The sequence below is a fragment of the Panicum virgatum genome, chromosome 2K (assembly GCF_016808335.1).
Source record: "Panicum virgatum strain AP13 chromosome 2K, P.virgatum_v5, whole genome shotgun sequence".
Classification (NCBI taxonomy): domain Eukaryota; kingdom Viridiplantae; phylum Streptophyta; class Magnoliopsida; order Poales; family Poaceae; genus Panicum; species Panicum virgatum.
Window position 1 is genome coordinate 39865944 of NC_053137.1, and position 21507 is coordinate 39887450.

The 21507-nt window shown below is 45.4% G+C and overlaps 2 protein-coding genes across 2 annotated transcripts; one reads left to right on the plus strand and one right to left on the minus strand.

The window, feature by feature from the left end:
• Nucleotides 1-1307: 1307 nt before the first annotated feature.
• Nucleotides 1308-4215, minus strand: LOC120695289 (ankyrin-1-like). Its single transcript, XM_039978575.1, has 3 exons — nt 3235-4215; nt 2126-2709; nt 1308-2009 (listed from the first exon to the last, which is right to left on the minus strand). The coding sequence occupies exons 1-3, from the start codon at nt 3962-3964 to the stop codon at nt 1308-1310; spliced, it is 2016 nt and encodes a 671-aa protein (XP_039834509.1). The 5' UTR covers nt 3965-4215.
• Nucleotides 4216-17580: 13365 nt separating this feature from the next.
• On the plus strand, nt 17581-20813 carry LOC120676195. The gene is made up of 3 exons (XM_039957430.1): nt 17581-18334; nt 19227-19791; nt 19978-20813. Exons 2-3 carry the CDS (start codon nt 19228-19230, stop codon nt 20533-20535), a joined length of 1122 nt encoding a protein of 373 aa, XP_039813364.1. The 5' UTR covers nt 17581-18334; nt 19227; the 3' UTR covers nt 20536-20813.
• The last annotated feature ends 694 nt before the right edge of the window (nt 20814-21507 follow it).

Sequence of the window (21507 nt, forward strand, 5' to 3'; positions counted from 1 at the left end):
GTCTTGCCTACCGGTCTGACCGGTGGCACCCTGAAAACTTGGATTCAAACGAAGAATCTCAACCAAACGACCACGAAAATCGATGAAACTTGGGGGATAGCTTCGCCCCTACCCCGTGAACATATCCCCAAAAGATCTCATCCTAAAGATCAACGAATCTTGAGAATTATGGAGGAGATCAAAAGGGATGGGGTTTTCTCTAGAACTCAAGAAATCGAATTCGAACTAGCTAGTGATTCCAGAGGGTTTAGGTCAGGGCTAGAAGCACGGAAATCACAGCAAAGAACTCGTAGCCTCCTCGCAATCGTGTGCACCAAAAACGAAACCAAAATCCATCACAAACGGGCACAAAAGCGAGGGGATTGAATCAATTCAAAAGCCCAGAGGGCACGAGGAGGATAGGGCCTCCTTTCCCAATCAAATCCCTTACAAGGTTTCAACAATCCATGGACAAAATCCACTCTAAAGAGAGGAACAAAGGGAGGGAGACGCAGGGGCGGCGGCCTGGGGAAACAGAGAATTCACGGACAAGTTCTAAAAGCCGCTCACAACCTAACACAAGTGAAGGGGTATTTATACCCGCGGGACCGGTCAGACCGGTACGCTGGACCGGTCAGACCGGTTGGTTAGACCGGTCAGACCGGTGCCAGGGACCGGTCAGACCGGTTGGCCTGCAGCACCCCCTGTACACGATCTCATCCGACGGCCGAGGTTCTTTCTTCGAAACGAAGTCTTCTCCGCGATGCCGCCGTCTTGATGAAGATCCAGTCCGCGGTTTTGGAGGGTCCGCGAAACCCGGGTAGGTGGCCGGTTTTGAGAAAAACCGCCAAAACCTCACGCGCGGGAAGATTCCCGCCTCCGCGCCGTGGCCCTAGACGCCGTTCCCGCCTCGGCCTTCTGACGGCCCTAGACGCCGCCCGACGCCCGTCACCTCCTCGCCCGCAGCGAGGCCCTAGACGCCGTCGATGCCCGTCGCCTCCGTCAGTCCCGAGACCGACGCCCGTGCCTCCACGACTTGGCGTCTTCAACCGCTGTCCGCCTCCTTGGTTTTGTGGCGCAAACCAAGAAACCCGCCTTCCGTCGCCGCTTGCGTCCTCGATCCAGGAGTGGACGCCACAGCTGCCGCCCGGTCCGAGCTCCGGTCCCGGCTGCCCTTCACCGCCGTCCACCGCACGATCCATTGGCCACAGCACCTCCACGGTAGCTCCCCGTCGACACTCAACGCCCGTGTACCTGTAATCCAAAGACCAAGCGCACGATCACACCGCACGGTTGACAATTCACTCATCACAAGCAGGATAGAGTACTCAACATTCCTCAGGATGGTCCCTTCCATAGGCGGCCAAAACAAACACTAGTATGAGCCAAGATACGCTGAACATATTCCCCAGGACTTTCTGTGTGCACGCCCATAATGTCCAGATTGGCCCTTTCCTAAGAAACATTGGTACTGCAAAAAGGGCACAATTCAGCCAAAAGTCCTTGAAGTTGTATAGCACCACAAGAGGACTCATGACACAGATCGCAATGGCAGTCTTTGGAAAGACAGGAGATAGGCTCGTGTACACACCGAGTGCAAAGGCAACTACCAATGCCATGATGGAACAATGCATAAAGTCTATGCTGTTGTCAAAGTGGTTTTTGCGTCTCACCAAGTTAAGCCATGCAGACCCAGCATACATGGAAGCAAGGGTAGCAATTATTGAACAGATGAAAGCTAGTGTGTTGGCTATCATGAATGCATGAAAGGCAAACGTCCCAGCCAGTGTAGGTGTACCTCCTTCTTTACTAGTATCAGCTCTGTAACCACCAGGCAAGGCAAACATCGCACCGAATGTCACGGTGGCTATTAGAACGGGGCCAATGGATTGGGACTGTGTCGAATCCTTCAAGATCTCCAGCTCTTTTTCTTTGTAGTTTGTGTTTACTCCGTGACGATCTTCATAGTTTTCATAAAAAATGATCCTCGCGAGATTCAGAGCCCTGTATATCCACACTTCAGGGTCCGCCTAAGAAATAAAAATAAAAACAGGTTAAAAAAGACATTAGTTACACCCCCTCCTTCAGTTAAACAACCATCATGTTTAACAAGGGCGATCGATCGAGGAGAGAACGAACATATTACCGTTGGATCATAGATAGACGGGCGGACATTATACCGTGCTATATCTAGAGGAGTTTGCCCGTCCTCATTTGTTAAATTCAAGTTGACTTGCCTATTCTGAAATAGACGACGAAATATGCCCGTCCCATAAAGGCTTCCATCTTTTACAGCCAGGTGCAGTGCTGTGTTCCCTTGGTTGTCTTGCATATTCATAATCCATGCTAGAGATCCATCTCTGCAAGCATATCTGACCACCCTCACATTCTTCTTCTCAACAGCAACATGAAGGAACGTCCTCCCCTTAGCGTCACGCAAACCGGCGCTACTGGGACATTTGCTCACAAACTTTGCAATGGGAATTTCTGGGCGGAAAATGAAGAGTACCGGCGCCTCCGCAGTGGCCGCCACGTGTACGGGAGATAATCCATCATTGTCCGGTATGTAGAGTACAGATGTGGTGGCGTCAAAGACATGCATACATGCGCTTCCTCGATTTCCTGCCCCCGGCAGGCCTGCTGCAAAGTGAAGTGGAGTACTACCATTTGCATCCCTTTCTGTTGTAAGGTCCTTATTCTTGTTCCACTTCAATATCTTTTTTGTAAGCTCTGCAAAATTCATGAACTCTTCTGTTAATCCAATCAACATATGGGAGGAAGAAAAAAAACAACACTCGAAAAATGGTATTGTCTTTGCAAAAGAGCTAAATATAATCACAAATGATACTTTTGTCTGTCAGAGTATATTAAATTCTAACATACACATAATTTGTAGCTATTTTTTATTATGCATCTATCAGAAAATTAAAACAGACGCATAATATATTCTAGCAGATTATGGTGTACATGTTTTAAGTTAGATTTCCAACTAGAGGTTCCTTTTGGAGCCTACACATTAATAATCCCCGTAAGCAAAAAAAATAGAAATATACATAAAGAAATCCTAGAAATTCTAATTCTAAAAAAGCATCCTACTGTTGATTGTATGGACTCTGTAACAATCAGATATAATTTATTTCCAAATTATACACAGGGAAATTATTGGGGAATTGCTAAGAGATGAACATAGTAAATAAAATAAATGTATCCTTATACCCGCAAAAAAATGTAGTATGCTTCTAGTAAAGTATGTACCTGGGCCTCGCAGAACCGCAGCATGCAATGCATTTTGTCCATTTGGGCCGGAATAAGATAGAACATTATTTTCACTTTTCTCATACAGCGTCTCTGCAATGGTGTTGCGTTCCAGTAGGATTGCTACATACAGTGGTGAAGTGCCTTCTTGGGGAAAACAAGCCAATTTTGGATCGGTTGCCAATAAATCCTGGACCAATTGATGAGACCCATTACGGACAGCCACATGCAAAACGGTCTCGTTACTATTGTTCTCCTGTCGTACGAGCTCTTGAACAATATTCTCGGCAGTTGCTAGATCAATAAGATGAGAGACCATTTGGGACTTCCCTGCCCTTGCAGCACAGTGCAGCGGCGTGTCACCCTTGTAGTTTTGCCTGGACAGGGAACCTTGATCCTTGCCGTGGATGAGGGCGGCACACTTGACAAAGTTACTGTCCTCCCCATTGGCTGCCACCAAATGCAGTGCGGTGTCTCCCTCCACGGTAACACCCTTGAGAAGAGACGCTGCACTGGTGCCTTCTTCCACGTCAGTAGCAGCTGGCCCTGGCTGCATCGCCGAGCTTCCGTTGGCTCGATTACCTGAGGGAGGATATGCCGCTAGCTTGTCAAGAAACTTTTGGCTAGGAGTCTTACTTGAATGCCCTTCTTGCAGGTCTTCCCTGTCGAGAAGAAAGTTGATTTCTTCCCAGTCACCCCTGCATGCGGCCTCTGCTAGCAGCGGGTGCATGCTCGCCGCTGTAGGCTTTCTTGGCCGGTGCTTCTTTCCTAGACATTACCACCACCATGGTAGTAGCTTCCTCCTTGCTCACCAGTTCTTTCAGGCGCTGGCAATCCCCATGATCGGTGGCCACCATCACTTTGGCATCCATAACCACTTCTCGAGCATTAGCCGCCGTGGCCAAGCTAGAAGGCGGCTGTGCCATAAGTTGCAACTCTCTCCGTCGACCCTTGAACTGCTTCCTAATTGCACTTGGAGTATTGCTCAATATGTATAAGGGTCGGTTGTTCGTTCAAACCCCATCGGGACAGTGTTATTATATAGGCTGCACGCTCTACTGCTGCATGTTGGAAGCTTGGCATTTCTTTTTGCTAGTAATCTCCCTTTGTCAGACGTCTAGGATCTGACTACAAATCGGGGCGCACCGTTGGTGCGCCAGTTTCTCTATAATACGATTCGCGCACCGATGTCATCATGCCACGTCAGGAAAAAAAATCGTGGCCGTAGATCTGGCGATGAACGGCCCGCAGATCCCCCGCCGCCCCCCGTCGAACTCCGTTGCCCAGGCAGGTCCCCCGTCTCCCTGTGCTCCTCCGTCCGCCCCGGCCGGACCGGATCTCGCCACCCCTGCGTCACCCTCTCCGCCTCGAGGTCGTCGTCGGGCCCCGCCTCGCCGGATGAACTGGAGGATCAGCTCAACTCCGGCCGGCGAGCTCCCTCCCCTGCGCGGGGGATTAAGTGAATCAAGCTTATGGTTTGCTAATTTGATAAATAAAATTTATTTTGTACCTATTGAGAGTACAAGAGGTAGGAAGACTTTGTAAAACGTGGAGATCTTAGTTGTAGGTTTGCGAATTTTGTAAATTATATTGTAAATGGAATTTAGGTTGTAACTGTAGAGAGGGAATATGTTGTATTGAATGAGGAGGTAGTATTTAGAGCAATGATGCCACGAGTATTAAATGTAGATATCTCACAAAATACATTCCATAACCCCTTTTAAACATATTTGGATCATGATTGGACAACATCATATTACAGTAGACATCCTCTCACAATGAATTAATTAGGTTTAATAGATTCGGCTCGCGACTTTCCGTCTATCCGTGTAATTAGTTTTAGAGTTACATAATATTTAGTTCTTGTAATCTTCGGTTGAAAATTGCTACAGTGAATTTCCTTAAAAAATCGCAAACTAAACAAACCCCGAATTGAAATGACGAAACGAAAATATTCGGTTCTAAATTTCTCAGTTGCAACTAAGCGAATTTATCTTGGTTAATTCGATTCCTAACATCTGCTAACCAAATAAACCGAAAGGAACGAAACTCACGCCACCTCTCTCTCTCACCTTTCTCTCTGTCGGCAGCAGAATCCTCACTTGCTCCCTGCTCTCTCCCCTCTCTCTCTGTCCTTGGCCTTGTTTGCTTTCAAAGCGCTACCTAGCGCTACAAAAGAATCTCGTATGCATAGTGTGTTAAATGAAGTCTATTTGCAAAACGTTTTCAGAAATAGGTGTAACTTTTCACGACAAATCTAATGATGATAATTAATTGATAATTTGCTACAGTAATGCTACAATAACCATCCTCTAATCGCGCGGTCAAAGGTCTCGTTAGATTCTTCAGGGTCACTAGCGCGGGGGTTCTGGAGTTGGTTTTGTAAACTGGCTTTGTTTGACACCGTAATTAACAGTCAAAGTGTCATTATTCACTAGCGCGCTACAAAACCAAACGGGGCCGATATACTCTCGCACACATAGTAGGCAGCAACAGCCTCTCTTTCCCCCCTCTGATTTCTTCTCCACCGAGCAATCAAGAAGCCAGATAGCTGCAGTAGCACAGGCCACTGGCTCTCCCTCCCTCTGATTTCTCCATCACAAGAACCACCAGCAGCCCCATCTTCCTTGTGCTCCATCCCAAAACGTCAAAGCAACAAATCTCCCTAATGCAAGCACCGCCTCTGTTCTTCCCCGAGCAAGCAATCCGAGGAGGCCAAGCTACCAGATGGCGCGTACGGTCGCCACTCCTCGCCAACGGCCGTCTCGGAGGCAGGCGTGGCTCGCAGGCCGCTGCTTGGCGCCCACAGCCGGGCTGGAGGCATGCGCCGTTGGCGTGGCGCCGCTGCTCGTCGCTTCGGCCGGCCTGGAGGCATGCGTCGCCAGCGCTCGCCGTCCGCGACCGGCCCGGTGCTACTGCTCCCTGCCGTGCCGGCCAGGCGCGCGCAGCCTGCTCGACGGCGGCGCTCCCCGACGCGTCTCCGGCCCGTGTCCGTGATGGGGAAGATGCCCCGAAGCATCCAGAAGATGGGCGAGCGGCGGCCCATGAGTTTTGCTTTCTTTTTCATCTTCGATGTGGGATCTGACGGCGGCCGGAGCGCGGCTGCGGCCCTGCGGGAGGCGGCGGGCCTCCTCCCTTGTCCTCGTTCTCCCGCCCTCGCCTGGAGCCCGCCGCTCGCGCTTCGGCCCTGCGGGAGGCGCCGGGCCTCCTCCTTTGTCCTCGTTTCCCCTCCCTCGCCTGGCGCCAGCCGCTGGCCTCCCTCCTCCCTACTCCCTACTCGCTCCTTCCTCCTCCCTCCACCCACCTCCGTCCACGGTCGGATCTTGTGTGGGCCATGCACGCGGCGGTCGAGGCCCGCGCGCTGCGGTGGAGGCCATGGCGTGGCGGCGGGAGGCGCGGCCTGCGGCGGCGGTCGGCGCATGCGGGGGGGGCGGCCGCGGGGAGGAGGTGCTCGGCCGGCCGCGGGCCGTTCATCGCCAGATCTACGGCCACGATTTTTTTTTCTGACGTGGCATGATGACATCGCACCTTTTGGTGCGCGAATCGTATTATAGAGATGTCATATTTGGACTGTACGCTTTTTTGAAGAAAACTTTAGGAGCACATCAATCTGTGTCACCAAGAAAAAGATAATATGAGGTTGAACACACAATGAATAGAAAATTTAGGGCCATTATTTAAAACTCCACCGCAGCGACACCATCTGTTGGCCAAAGAAAACTTTAAACCCTAACCCCTGCCGAAGCTCACCGTTGCCCGGAATCAATGTCGAGCTTTTTGTTTGCCCATTGCATTCGCACTACTGACTACTGATTTCAATAGTTGTGAGACGTCATGCACCCATACTTTTTAGGCACTACTATAAAATGATTTTTCTACGCACGCTGCACGCCGGTCCAAATCGCCATCAGATATGGGCCGGGGGATGACATATGTGAGCCCTGGAGATAAATTGTTTCTTTATGGATATATTTTACTTGCCAATACCGCGGCAAGCATATGTTTTTTTGAGGAGCTGTCTGAACAAAGAATCAAACACAGACCGGCACTGGCAGCGGCCCTTTACATAAGAGTACTTCACAAGTAACAAACAATACATAAATCTTCCTACAAAATCAGGCAGTACTCCCTGCCAAGGACATGCTTTAATTCAACAATTTTGTGAGAAGGACGGTTCCTGGTATCATATTCTTCTAATGGTGGTGTTGTGAATAGATGTTAGAGAAGCCAAAAAAATCTCCTAGGTTTGTATATATGGTTAAAATTTTGTATTATTGTTATGACATTATGGATGCGACAAGTAGAACCATAGGGATGTATAGATAGGATCGGTCCAGGATTATTTTGGATTGATCTTGATAAAACCTATATCAGCAACAACCTAATAGTATCTTGCCATTTTTTATTCGTTTTAGTTTAATTTTCTCAACTTACAATTTTGTTAAACTTAGATATTAGTTAAAAATATGAGATTCTTAAATTAGGAAATTAGTTTATTATAACTAGATTAGTAGGATTAAAGTGTGACAGCTGGACTTTTGATTGTACTTAATAACGCCTTCAAAGGCACGATTGGGCAATCGATTAAAAATAAAGGCCAATGTAGTTGCACAACAGTGTGTTTCATGTTTGTCTGTTACACGCGCCATTGCCAGGGACCGATGCTTGCGAGAAATGAAGCATTCCCTTTTGGGTGGGGCCATGCAATTATTAGCTGCTCGATCCGTTGCTCAACGTGCGCTTTGGTCCGGTTGTTCTTTTTGTTTCCTCTACTCGTACGAAAAGAATGTTTATGACAGTAGCATGTTATCGAACATTTGCAAAGTGGATCAGAGCAACGCATCGGATTTTTAATGTAGCAAACACAAAAGGAATCAGATTGGAAAGGTGGCGTACCGAAAACTGCTGCGCCCGGATCTTATTACCGTGCTGATTAAGTGATTAACTAAAGCTTAAACCTTGGTACAGTTTCAGTTTAACTGAATCATGGTGGTCTTTTGTGTTTTTTTTATTGAGCGGTAACATAATTAATGGGACTAACATGTATGTCAAATATTTTTATTCTCACTGAATGGTATGGCACATTAGAAAATATTAGAGTTGAAGTACGAAGAGTTCATGCGCTAGGTAATCCAGTGAAGGAGCAGGAGCAACATTATCGGAAGATAAACAGTGAAAAAGCTCGACGATTGCACACACCGGAAGGTCTGTAACAAGTTGTGAATGTAGAAGTATGATCATTCCGAGGCGAGGTTTTCCGTTCCTAGGTCCGACCTCCTAACCTGCTCACCTGGGCGTCTCAGGGGATGACTTGTGTGAGCCCCGGAGATACATTGTTTCTTTATGGTTGTATTTTACTTGCCTATACCGCCGCAAGCACATGTTTCTTTGAGGAGCAGTCTGAACAAAGAATCAAACACAGACCGGCACTGGCAGCGGCCCTTTACATAAGAGTACTTCACAAGTAACAGACAATACATAAATCTTCCTACACAATCAGGTAGTACTCCCTGCCAAGGACCTGCTTTAATTCAACAATTTTGTGAGAAGGACGGTTCCTGGTATCTTATTCTTCTAATGGTGGTGTTGTGAAGAGATGTTAGAAGAGCCAAAAAAAATCTCCTAGGTTTGTATATATGGTAAAATTTTGTATTATTGTTATGACATTATGGATGCAAGAAGTAGAACCATGGGATGTATAGATAGGATCGGTCCAGGATTATTTTGGATTGATCTTGATAAAACCTATATCAGCAACAACCAAATAGTATCTTGCCATTTTTATTCGTTTTAGTTTAATTTTCTCAACTTACAATTTTGTTAAACTTAGATATTATTTAAAAATATGAGATTCTTAAATTAGAAAATTAGTTTATTATAACTAGATTAGTAAGATTAAAGTGTGACAGCTGGACTTTTGATTGTACTTAATAACGCCTTCAAAGGCACGATTGGGCAATCGATTAAAAATAAAGGCCAATGTAGTTGCACAACAGTGTGTTTCATGTTTGTCTGTTACGCGCGCCATTGCCAGGGACCGATGCTTGCGAGAAATGAAGCATTCCCTTTTGGGTGGGGCCATGCAATTATTAGCTGCTCGATCCGTTGCTCAACGTGCGCTTTGGTCCGGTTGTTCTTTTTGTTTCCTCTACTCGTACGAAAAGAATGTTTATGACAGTAGCATGTTATCGAACATTTGCAAAGTGGATCAGAGCAACGCATCGGATTTTTAATGTAGCAAACACAAAAGGTACCAGATTTGAAAGGTGGCGTACCGAAAACTGCTGCGCCCGGATCTTATTACCGTGCTGATTAAGTGATTAACTAAAGCTTAAACCTTGGTACAGTTTCAGTTTAACTGAATCATGGTGGTCTTTTGTGTTTTTTTTATTGAGCGGTAACATAATTAATGGGACTAACATGTATGTCAAATATTTTTATTCTCACTGAATGGTATGGCACATTAGAAAATATTAGAGTTGAAGTACGAAGAGTTCATGCGCTAGGTAATCCAGTGAAGGAGCAGGAGCAACATTATCGGAAGATGAACAGTGAAAAAGCTCGACGATTGCACGCGCCGGAAGGTCTATAGCAAGTTGTGAATGTAGAAGTATGATCATTCCGAGGCGAGGTTTTCCGTTCCTAGGTCCGACCTCCTAACCTGCTCACCTGGGCGCCTCAGGGGATGACTTGTGTGAGCCCCGGAGATACATTGTTTCTTTATGGTTGTATTTTACTTGCCTATACCGCCGCAAGCACATGTTTCTTTGAGGAGCAGTTTGAACAAAGAATCAAACACAGACCGGCACTGGCAGCGGCCCTTTACATAAGAGTACTTCACAAGTAACAGACAATACATAAATCTTCCTACACAATCAGGTAGTACTCCCTGCCAAGGACCTGCTTTAATTCAACAATTTTGTGAGAAGGACGGTTCCTGGTATCTTATTCTTCTAATGGTGGTGTTGTGAAGAGATGTTAGAAGAGCCAAAAAAAATATCCTAGGTTTGTATATATGGTTAAAATTTTGTATTATTGTTATGACATTATGGATGCAAGAAGTAGAACCATGGGATGTATAGATAGGATCGGTCCAGGATTATTTTGGATTGATCTTGATAAAACCTATATCAGCAATAACCAAATAGTATCTTGCCATTTTTTATTCGTTTTAGTTTAATTTTCTCAACTTACAATTTTGTTAAACTTAGATATTATATAAAAATATGAGATTCTTAAATTAGAAAATTAGTTTATTATAACTAGATTAGTAAGATTAAAGTGCGACAGCTGGACTTTTGATTGTACTTAATAACGCCTTCAAAGGCACGATTGGGCAATCGATTAAAAATAAAGGCCAATGTAGTTGCACAACAGTGTGTTTCATGTTTGTCTGTTACGCGCGCCATTGCCAGGGACCGATGCTTGCGAGAAATGAAGCATTCCCTTTTGGGTGGGGCCATGCAATTATTAGCTGCTCGATCAATTGCTCAACGTGCGCTTTGGTCCGGTTGTTCTTTTTGTTTCCTCTACTCGTACGAAAAGAATGTTTATGACAGTAGCATGTTATCGAACATTTGCAATGTGGATCAGAGCAACGCATCGGATTTTTAATGTAGCAAACACAAAAGGTATCAGATTTGAAAGGTGGCGTACCGAAAACTGCTGCGCCCGGATTTTATTTCCGTGCTGATTAAGTGATTAAGTAAAGCTTAAACCTTGGTACAGTTTCAGTTTAACTGAATCATGGTGGTCTTTTGTGTTTTTTTTATTGAGCGGTAACATAATTAATGGGACTAACATGTATGTCAAATATTTTTATTCTCACTGAATGGTATGGCACATTAGAAAATATTAGAGTTGAAGTACGAAGAGTTCATGGGCTAGGTAATCCAGTGAAGGAGCAGGAGCAACATTATCGGAAGATGAACAGTGAAAAACTCGACGATTGCACGCGTCGGAAGGTCTGTAGCAAGTTGTGAATGTAGAAGTATGATAATTCCGAGGCGATGTTTTCCATTCCTAGGTCCGACCTCCTGACCTGCTCACACATGTCATCCCCTGAGGCGCGTGCAATCGTCGAGCTTTGAGGAGTTGTCTGAACAAAGAATCAAACACAAACCGGCACTGGCAGCGGCCCTTTACATAAGAGTACTTCACAAGTAACAGACAATACATAAATCTTCCTTCACAATCAGGTAGTACTCCCTGCCAAGGACCTGCTTTAATTCAACAATTTTGTGAGAAGGACGGTTCCTGGTATCATATTCTTCTAATGGTGGTGTTGTGAAGAGATGTTAGAGAAGCCAAAAAAATCTCTTAGGTTTGTATATATGGTTAAAATTTTGTATTATTGTTATGACATTATGGATGCGAGAAGTAGAACCATAGGGATGTATAGATAGGATTGGTCCAGGATTATTTTGGATTGATCTTGATAAAACCTATATCAGCAACAACCTAATAGTATCTTGCCATTTTTATTCGTTTTAGTTTAATTTTCTCAACTTACAATTTTGTTAAACTTAGATATTAGTTAAAAATATGAGATTCTTAAATTAGGAAATTAGTTTATTATAACTAGATTAGTAGGATTAAAGTGTGACAGCTGGACTTTTGATTGTACTTAATAACGCCTTCAAAGGCACGATTGGGCAATCGATTAAAAATAAAGGCCAATGTAGTTGCACAACAGTGTGTTTCATGTTTGTCTGTTACGCGCGCCATTGCCAGGGACCGATGCTTGCGAGAAATGAAGCATTCCGTTTTGGGTGGGGCCATGCAATTATTAGCTGCTCGATCCGTTGCTCATCGTGCGCTTTGGTCCGGGTGTTCTTTTTGTTTCCTCTACTTGTACGAAAAGAATATTTATGAAAGTCGCATGTTATCGAACATTTGCAAAGTGGATCAGAGCAACGCATCAGATTTTTAATGTAGCAAACACAAAAGGTATCAGATTTGAAAGGTGGCGTACCGAAAACTGCTGCGCCCGGATCTTATTACCGTGCTGATTAAGTTATTAAGTAAAGCTTAAACCTTGGTACAGTTTCAGTTTAACTGAATCATGGTGGTCTTTTGTGTTTTTTTTATTGAGCGGTAACATAATTAATGGGACTAACATGTATGTCAAATATTTTTATTCTCACTGAATGGTATGGCACATTAGAAAATATTAGAGTTGAAGTACGAAGAGTTCATGCGCTAGGTAATCCAGTGAAGGAGCAGGAGCAACATTATCATAAGATGAACAGTGAAAAGGCTCGACGATTGCACGCGCCGGAAGGTCTGTAGCAAGTTGTGAATGTAGAAGTATGATCATTCCGAGGCGAGGTTTTCCGTTCCTAGGTCCGACCTCCTGACCTGCTCACCTGGGCGCCTCAGGGGCTGCTCCTTTTCCTCGGTCATTGGGTATTTGGGTTGGCAACCCCTCTGCATTTGCTCCTAAGGTAGGGTAGGGCTCCGTCGTCGGCGATTCTGAGGTTGGGTGGGAGAACTTTTGTGTGGCTGTATGCTTTTATTTGTGTTAATACGTGACGACTTCGATTTAAGATGATGGTGGGAAGTATGAGACTATTTTATTTGTTGGCTTGGGTGGGCGGATTATGTGCTTGATTTCCTAAAGATTGCGGTACGCGGGCATATCCACACGGATTTGGGCGTCGCTTTGGGCCCGCAGCAGGTGCCGGTGCAGATTTTAGCTCGCGGATACGGGTTTGAAAACTGTATATCCACACGGATTTTACTTGTTGTCCCGTGTTCTAAAAAAACATTTAGATGCGTGGCTTGCATTTTTGCTCTTTGTTGTTTGGACTAGATCTATACCCATGCGTAATGGTGGTAACGGATCATGATCCTAGTACTTTATTTACAATCCAACTTAATTTTTCTATATTTTTAAATTAAAATTGCATAGGATAAGAGCCCAGCTTTCAGATTATCTAAAATTTGAGACTTTTTACCAGCCATGCTTTGCACCGGAATTAAAAAATTCAATATAACAACATAGTATGGAAAAATATTATGTTGATCTTAGAAACAAATAGTTCTAAGCCACGTTGAGATTACCATTATCAACTTTACATAACAGTGTCAAATAGCAAACCACGAACAAAGAATACAGTAAAGCTTGTTGGGCTTTGCGTCCTCCAATTGTGAACTTTGCGTCTTCCAACGACCCGAAACCTCAGAGCATCTCCTGCTTCGCTGCAATTTTGCTAAAGTTTGTTGGGCTTCTCTAGGAATTACCTATCCCACTTTGTCGGGGGATTTCTCCAACCGGATGGCGGAGTGCACCCGCCTAATCCTAGTTTAGGATGAGCTTGGGGGCAGTCAAGGAATGCTTGATCTAGAGGCGTATGAACACGAAAAGCACACCAGGGTTTAGAGTCGTTCGGGCCGCCGGAGTGTAATACCCTACGTCCACTGTGTGATATATTGCCTGATCTTGTGTGTAAGTTGGGGGAGGAACAATGCCTGTCTCTGCGTGAGACTAAAACTTCTTATCTAACATGCATGCTCTCCCTTTTATATATCCAAGGGGAGCATGTACATAGTGTGGGGACCCGACAGGTGGACTCGGCGATATATGATAAAATAAGGTACACCTTGGCCTTGAATGCCTCAGATCTAGAGATCTTCCGCGTCGAGCTCCGTGCGCATCTTCCAACCAGGCATGGTCTTGAGCTGTCTTGTTGGTGTAGAGTCTAGCCTCTGCAGTCGCGCGTAGAGGTCATGATGAAGCGCCGAACTACTGACTCTGTCCACTGTAGCAGTGCGTACTGTTACCGCGGACAGTAGCCGGTCATCATGACTTGCCACCCATGCTCGCGGCACTGAGACTTTATTGCTTGCCTCGGTAACTGGCGAGCCGCCTCGGTAACTAGCGGGCTTACCGCGTTGTCTTTCACGCCTGTCCAACCTGTCAGAGGACGGCCCATACCCTGTTGTGGCAGTGCATGCCTCATCCACCCGCACTTAATGCGACAGGTGGGCTAGCAGCGCACGCCTCAACCATCCGCATTTAATGCGGCAGGCGGGCTGGCTTCCGGCAGAAGGTTTGTGCCTGTGGGACACGCGGCGGCGCCGGACCCTGGGGTCAGCAGCTGCGCCCACAGAAGCACGTGGCGGCTCCGGACCCCTAACCGAGCGGGGAGCAGGGTCCAGAGGTTCGCACCTGTGGGACACGTGGCGGCTCCGGACCCCTACCTGCGCGGGGAGCAGGGTCGAGAGGTTCGCACCTGTGGGACACGTGGCGGCGCCGAACCCATGGTCAGCGGCCGCGCCCACAGGGCCACGCGGCGGCTCCGGACCCTACCCGAGCGGGAAACGGGTCCGGGCGCCCTGGCTGGCTTGAAGGCTCAGGTCTCCCGGAGGTCCGGCTTCCACACGTGGGGTTCCAGAACCAGCCCGCGGGGGTTTAGGATCTGTCCGCGGAGGTCCGGACCCGTGGAAGCCGTCCCTGAGCACTTCGTCCAGGTGGACATGTGGCGGCACCGGACCTGCCACCATGTGGGGAGCGGAATCGGAGGTCGTTGTCCCCAACTGTCAAGCCCGGGCTTTCGTGCCCAGCTGCCCAGAGGCTTAGTGCGAGGTTACAGATAACCTCGCGCCTATTTGGGCTTGTCGCTGTAGGAGAAGGTACCCCTGTTTGAGTGTACCAACACACTTCAAGAACAAGTTTACATATCTTCAGAAGGATCAAGCAACAGCTAGAAGTCCCTTTTTTTTATGGAAGTAATAATACTCATGAGCTGGTGTATTTGGACCTCAAGGAATTATGGTCTGTTCAATGACATTGACCCAGTAGCAGATAACTGCAAGCGAAGGTTCACGTCTGAATTCAATCTACTACTCCATAAAGTGAAAGCGAGCTCTCTATCAGCTATTACCAATTGGATCAACTCAATATGATCTGCGCCTCATTTTGTATTCTTTTCTTTGCCGTTCTGTTTACCCTTTTTCCCTTTCCTTCTTTCCTCTTTGTACTTTGTACGAAACTTTGCCCATTTGGTGAACTTTTTGAGCCCTGATTGTGCCACGTCGCCTCATTTTAATAACCGTTGGATTTTGATCGGGCCGAACAAGACCGGGCATGTCTCGACCTTTATTAATTTTGTGATTTCCTTGGGTAACCACATGACCAATATATCCCCATGATCTGCTTCCAAAACCACTCATCTGTTGCAATGCGTAAGCAATGTGAACAATCACGCTGGTAATTTTTTCCATGCTTCTATCCCTGAGGAAATGGTGTTACTATTAATTCCATATCTCAGTTTTTTCCTATTTTGCAATGAGGCTTTGTTCATCTTGACAGAACATTGACTTGAAATCATGCTTAGTCTTACTTTTCAAGATAGAAGCACAAAGAGCTGAGTTTAAATAATTCTAATGTGCTTCCTGGAAGCAATCAAGAGAATTTATCGATATATACAATCACTTCTTTCTACCATGCTATCACCTCGATCAATTTGTTAAGCATGAGTTGAGTGGATGCGTACCTAAACCCATTTATCACATAGAATCATAGATATGTTTGCAATGGAAATTTCTTAATCAGAGTATATTATATTCTATATATTTATCCAGAAACTGCATTTGCCCTTAGTCTGGATTTAAATTAACATATACACATCTCTGATTCCCAGCTGTGATAATAGCCCTTTGATTCCAAATTAATTTAACTTACATGGCTATTTACACTTGAGATATTACTTTGTATGCTGCTTGGATTGCTAACTACTGACTCTGTCCTTTAGATAGTGCCTTTTCAGAATCAGATATTATTCCAAATTGCTTTACAGTAAGTCATTCTATGTATATTATAACGAGGCCGTCTCTTAAGAAAATCTTTTAACCTTTATTTTCTTTATATTTTTTTAGGAATTAAATTTGGTTCTGATTTCATGACTTCTAATTTGGAGATACCACAAACAAAATGATTTTTTGAACTATAACAACAAAGATGTGCTTCATCTTACTGAATCGGACAAGAGAATCAGCCACTGCACAATTTCTCATCTAAAATTGACCACTCAGTTTCACCTTGCAATTTGTGTTCCATACTTTGCACTGAGAAGAATATTGCAGCTTACCATTAATACCTTATGTTGAATTGATAGTTTGAAGTGTTTAGTCTTGTAGATGCTGGAAAAGCAATATGGAAAAAAGTGCAAGAGAAACAAAAAAAAAAGGATCAGGAGCAACAAATGGTATATATCTAGCACACACTACATGTACCTGTTTTTGCTAATATTCAATAAGAGATCCCACGCTCGTATGCCATTAAGCTAAACTAACTGTAGCAATACTGTTCCATTGAACAGATCTTATCAGTTTATATGCTCACAATTAAGCCTTGAAGATTGGCCAACCATGAGTTCAATTTTAGAGTTAACGTATAACTCAAATCTTCAAAGGCTGGCCTTCTGCATTAATTTATTGGAAGGATTATCCTGATTTGCTATGAAGCAACCTCTTGAAATCTGTAATTTTATACGTGTGAGCAGGGATGAAAGATTGGACCTGTATGCCTGTATCTATGAAAATGGTGATATGTTGAGGTATATATTGATATTTGAAATGCTGAAACTCTTATATGATCCAATCTTTGAATTAGCACTCTCATTGGCAACAACATATCCACTGCAAAATGGGAACTAAATAACCATTGTGCAATTTGTTTTTTATAGCTTTCAAAAAAGGTGGCCAAATATTAGCCCAACTCAGCTAGGGCGCGACAAAGACGCGCCAGAGTTTCTAGTATATTCTTAGCATAGTAGGGTCGCACGCTCCTCCTATTTTCCTCAAAAAAAACAAATAATACAATAATGTTTTTGAAGGCAGCGTGATTGAAGGGAAGTGTATTTCCTACCGGCTATCATGCTATTATTCTACATGAGAGGTTATAACTTATAAGAGTATGAACCATAGTGCTACAAATCATTGCCTCGGCTACAAGAACATCATATGCAAGCTACATCGATCATAGATTGGAATAAAGCAAACTCATAATAGCATAAATCATAAGGAACGGAGGTATATGGATCACTAGTGAATTGGGAAAACATGAATTATATAACCATGATAGATTGTTCATACTTTTGATCTGTTAATCCTACCTCGAGAACGCCAACACGGTTCTTCCTTGTAGGGTGACCACATCGGCTTATAATATAGCATATTCAATTTGCCCAATTGCTATACTACTCCTCCCAGCCCAACGCCATCGGTGCTCCTCCCCATCTGCTCAGGCTGTCCGCAGTGGTGCCTGTACACGGGTCTGTATAGCGAACTGCAGTACAAACATAGCGTCTAAACAGCCGCAGCGGCGTACTGCATGCCGCTCGGTAAAAAAGAGGACGGCTCCCGTTCCGGGATATCCAGCGTCCTCCCAGGGGAACGCTATCTCGTCGTCGTGGCCGCCTCCCCAACTGTCTGGCTCCTCTGCCCGCGGTCGCCCTTCCTCCAGAGTCCAAGCGCTCCCCCTGCTGCCTGGCCGCCGGGCGAGGGTGACGAAGCTGTGCGCCGCCGCCCTGTCCTTGCACCGGCGCCGGTCGTGGGTCGAGGAAGCGCTGCGCTACCGGCGAATCGCGGCCTGCCGCGGCGGATCCACCGGCGTCCGCGCCGGATCCGGTCCAGGGAAGACGGGATTCGCGCGGGGGAGGGCATCGGCGCCGCCGGATCCGACGGGCATCGGCGCCGCATCGTAGTAGCAGGGGCATCCCAGGATCCGCGCGGGGAGGGCACGCCTCGCCCGGATTTCAAGTGAATCGCCGCCGGCGGGGAGGGGGCGGCGCATCGAGGAGGGAGGGGGGCGGCGCGTCCAGGAGGGAGCGGGCGGCGCGTCCAGCAAGTAGGGGCTGGCGCGCCCAGGATCCAAGCGCGGAAGAGAAGTCGGGGCCGCCGCCACCCGTCCGCAGGTCGCTGCGGTCACGTCCACCGCCGCTCGGGCGGCCATTCGGCACCGTGAGGCCATCCTGGAGAAGACAGGTCGGGCCAGCCGTGGGCGCAAGCGGCGGCGGCAACGGTCACCGGTTCCGTCAGCCACATCGGAGGAGAGCTCTACCGCATGCTCCAGCCGGCGTCCTGCAAAACTCAGGTACAAGAACCCTTCATAGCCCTGCGTTTGTCAATCTGTAATGAAAACAAGTGCATGCATTAGTGAATTGCATAGATTATCTGTAGGAACGTGCGAATCGAAGCCGTTAGCATCTTGGCAAATGTGGCTCTGTCAATTAAACTCTCCTAGGTGCTTCAACAAATGTGCATAGATACTACTGCGGTGATGCTTGATAGTGATAAAATAACTATATGTATCATGAGATAGCATAATGGACTTTGTGTGCATGATTCTTTTGCATAAATAGCACTGTGTTAATGAGAATGGGGAGGGCCAAACTGCACTGAACAGAACAATTTGTGCAAGCAAACTTAAACCTTAATATGCCCAATAAATGGTTTGTAATATAGTAATACCTTAATACTATTCTTCTCATTTTGTATCCCTCGTTAAATTTTTGTTAGGTATTTTTAAAGTGCTGCTATTTTTTTGCCATGAACCTGCCCCACTCCCAGTGAGAGTGCTTAGTTTTGAATTATTAAACACATAGGAACTGTTTTCTCTCTACCCCACTCCCATAATTGTACCAGCTGATTGATGTTTTACTGTATTTTGACAGTGATATATCGTAGCCCAATAATTCTGTAGTACTTCCATTTCAATATCAAACTATGGACGACGCTAAATTGAACTTATATTTCATATTTTACTGTATTATGCATGAGTGGATTATTGTTCACTGTCTGATAGCGTCATTCTTTGCTAAACTGAATGAAGCTTGAACTTACATTTCATGTTGCTGAAAATGTGACCTAAAATGTCACCATGTTTACAATGAAGCCAGAATATGTCTTATGTGCAATTATGTTGAACTGAGACCAAGATTGAATTTAAATTATCACTGATATGTGTCTTTCGAATAATATTTCAGGATGGACCCTAACCAATCCAATGATGGCAACATTCCTCCGTACCCGGCTGCCTGGAACCCGTACATGTATGGGTACCAAGCTCCTCCATCCTGGTTTCCCCAAGGATTGCAGCAGGTTCCACCCCATGTCACGATGGTGCAGCCAGGTAGCAGTGGGCAACAATTGTATCCTCCGGCTGAAAACGCAGATCCATCTTTGCAAAGCGTTGAGGTACATGAGGAGGAATCGCAGCTCTCCCCCAAGCATATAGGAAAACGGAAGAGCACAAAGAAATGTGTCAGTCGTATCAAGTTGGGCAACTTCAACCCAGAAGAAGATGGATACCTTGTTAAATCATGGCTTGAAATAAGCTGTGACCCAATTACAAGTACTGGACAGAAAAGAGAACGCCTGTGGGAAAGAATTCTGCATAGATACAACTTAAAGAGGGGATCAAACCCAGAAAGAAATGTCAGGTCTCTACAGAGCCGTTGGGACGTTATCAAGACTGAAGTCGGGAAGTTTGCATCATTCTTTGCTGATTCCGTTCGAGAGAATCCTAGTGGGATGTCGGATAGCGATAAGGTAATCATGTACTGATTATAGTTTGCACACAATATCTGATCACTGATTATTGTTTGCATACCTCTCTACTTTAATATTAGCCAAGTACACGAATTTGACAATAATTGTTTCATGTTGCAGACTACTCATGCAGCAACTAATTTTGCTTCCATACTGGGTCACAACTTTGCATACATGCACTGCTAGAAAATTCTGAAGGATGAACCCAAGTGGCAGGATCCAAAGGCCAGAACATTTGCAAATTCAAGTGCAGCTGACAATGATGCCACAATCAACCTTGTAGATGACAATGATAGCCCAGCTGCAGAAGCCGAGGAGAGGCCAACAGGTAGGGATTCATCTAAAGCACCCAAGAAGAAAGCAAACTCTGATGCGGGTTCAGCATCATCTTCGGAGTATGCTTCGCGGATGCATGATCTATCACTGCAGAGGATGTCTTTCATGCAAGAAGAATCAGTCCGTAAGAGTGATCGTTTCCAGCAGCTTGCATGTATAGATGAGAAGCGCTTTGAGGAAATGCGAAGCCACAATAAGTCACTGTTAGAGTGTGAGCAACAGAAGACTCGCATTCTGGTTGAGAAGCATGATTTGGAAAAGAAAAAGGAGGAGAAGCTAGAGGATGAAAGGATCCTTGCGATTGACCTTGATGCCTACACACCCCAGCAGCGGTTGTATTATCAAGTTCTTCAGGAGGAAATTGTGGAAAAGATGGAAGCTAGGCGCAGGAAGAGACAAGCGCCATGAAGATCCTGAGAAGACGCAACCTTATTGATGCTTTCAGCAGTTGTAACCTTATTTATTTGTATGTAATATGGACCGTAAGATGAGAGAACATTGAGTGTGCATTTCGGACCTTATTTATTTGTTTGTAATGGGGACTGTGAGCTTCTGTATGTCTGTGTACCTTATTTGTTTTAGACCATTAAAGTGATCGGACCATATTTGTTTGTAATCGATTCTAGTCTGCAGATTGTGAATTGCAATTTCAAAATTCATATCACTGCAATGATAACTAAATATTATTACAAGTCCGAATAATATTACAAGTCTGAATAATATTACAAGTCTGAATAAATGATAACTGACTCATCTACTGATGAAGAAATCCCAGCCTATTCCACTGGTGCTCTATGAGATCACGTTGTAGCTGAAAGTGTGTGGTTTGGTCATGAAGCCTACGGTGTGCTGCAACAAAGGCCTCCCTGTCTGGATTGTTCTGGTATGGAACAGCTAGTTGGCCGATGTTTAAGAAATCAGTGTTATAGGCATTGTTTTGTTCATCCTCAACTATCATGTTATGTAAAATAATACAAGTCGTCATTATATCACTAATCTGGTCACGGTGCCAACCATATGCGGGTCCTCGGATCACTGCAAACCGAGTTTGCAGCACTCCAAATGCACGTTCTATATCCTTCCTTGCACTCTCCTGTTGCTTTGCAAAGTGTCGCATCTCCTGCTCCATGGGATGTCGAATACTCTTTACAAACCCTGCCCACTCTGGGTAAATCCCATTGGCAAGGTAGTATCCCATGTTATACGACCTCCCATTGACTGTAAATGCCACAGGGGTAGAATGACCCCTAAGGTAAGAGGAGAATATAGGGGATCTATGAAGAATGTTAATGTCATTGTTACTCCCAGGCATCCCAAAGTAAGCATGCCAAATCCATAAATCATGCGATGCAACCGCCTCTAAGATCATAGTCGGATGTT

Coding starts and splice junctions, on each gene's coding strand:
- LOC120695289 (XM_039978575.1), bottom strand. CDS start 3,964: ATGCACCCGCTGCTAGCAGAGGCCGCATGCAGGGGTGACTGGGAAGAA. Junction 2,710..3,234: donor TGCGGTTCTGCGAGGCCCAG/GTACATACTTTA, acceptor TGAATTTTGCAG/AGCTTACAAAAAAGATATTG. Junction 2,010..2,125: donor CGTCTATCTATGATCCAACG/GTAATATGTTCG, acceptor TTTATTTCTTAG/GCGGACCCTGAAGTGTGGAT.
- LOC120676195 (XM_039957430.1), top strand. CDS start 19,228: ATGGACCCTAACCAATCCAATGATGGCAACATTCCTCCGTACCCGGCT. Junction 19,792..19,977: donor GGATGTCGGATAGCGATAAG/GTAATCATGTAC, acceptor ATGCACTGCTAG/AAAATTCTGAAGGATGAACC.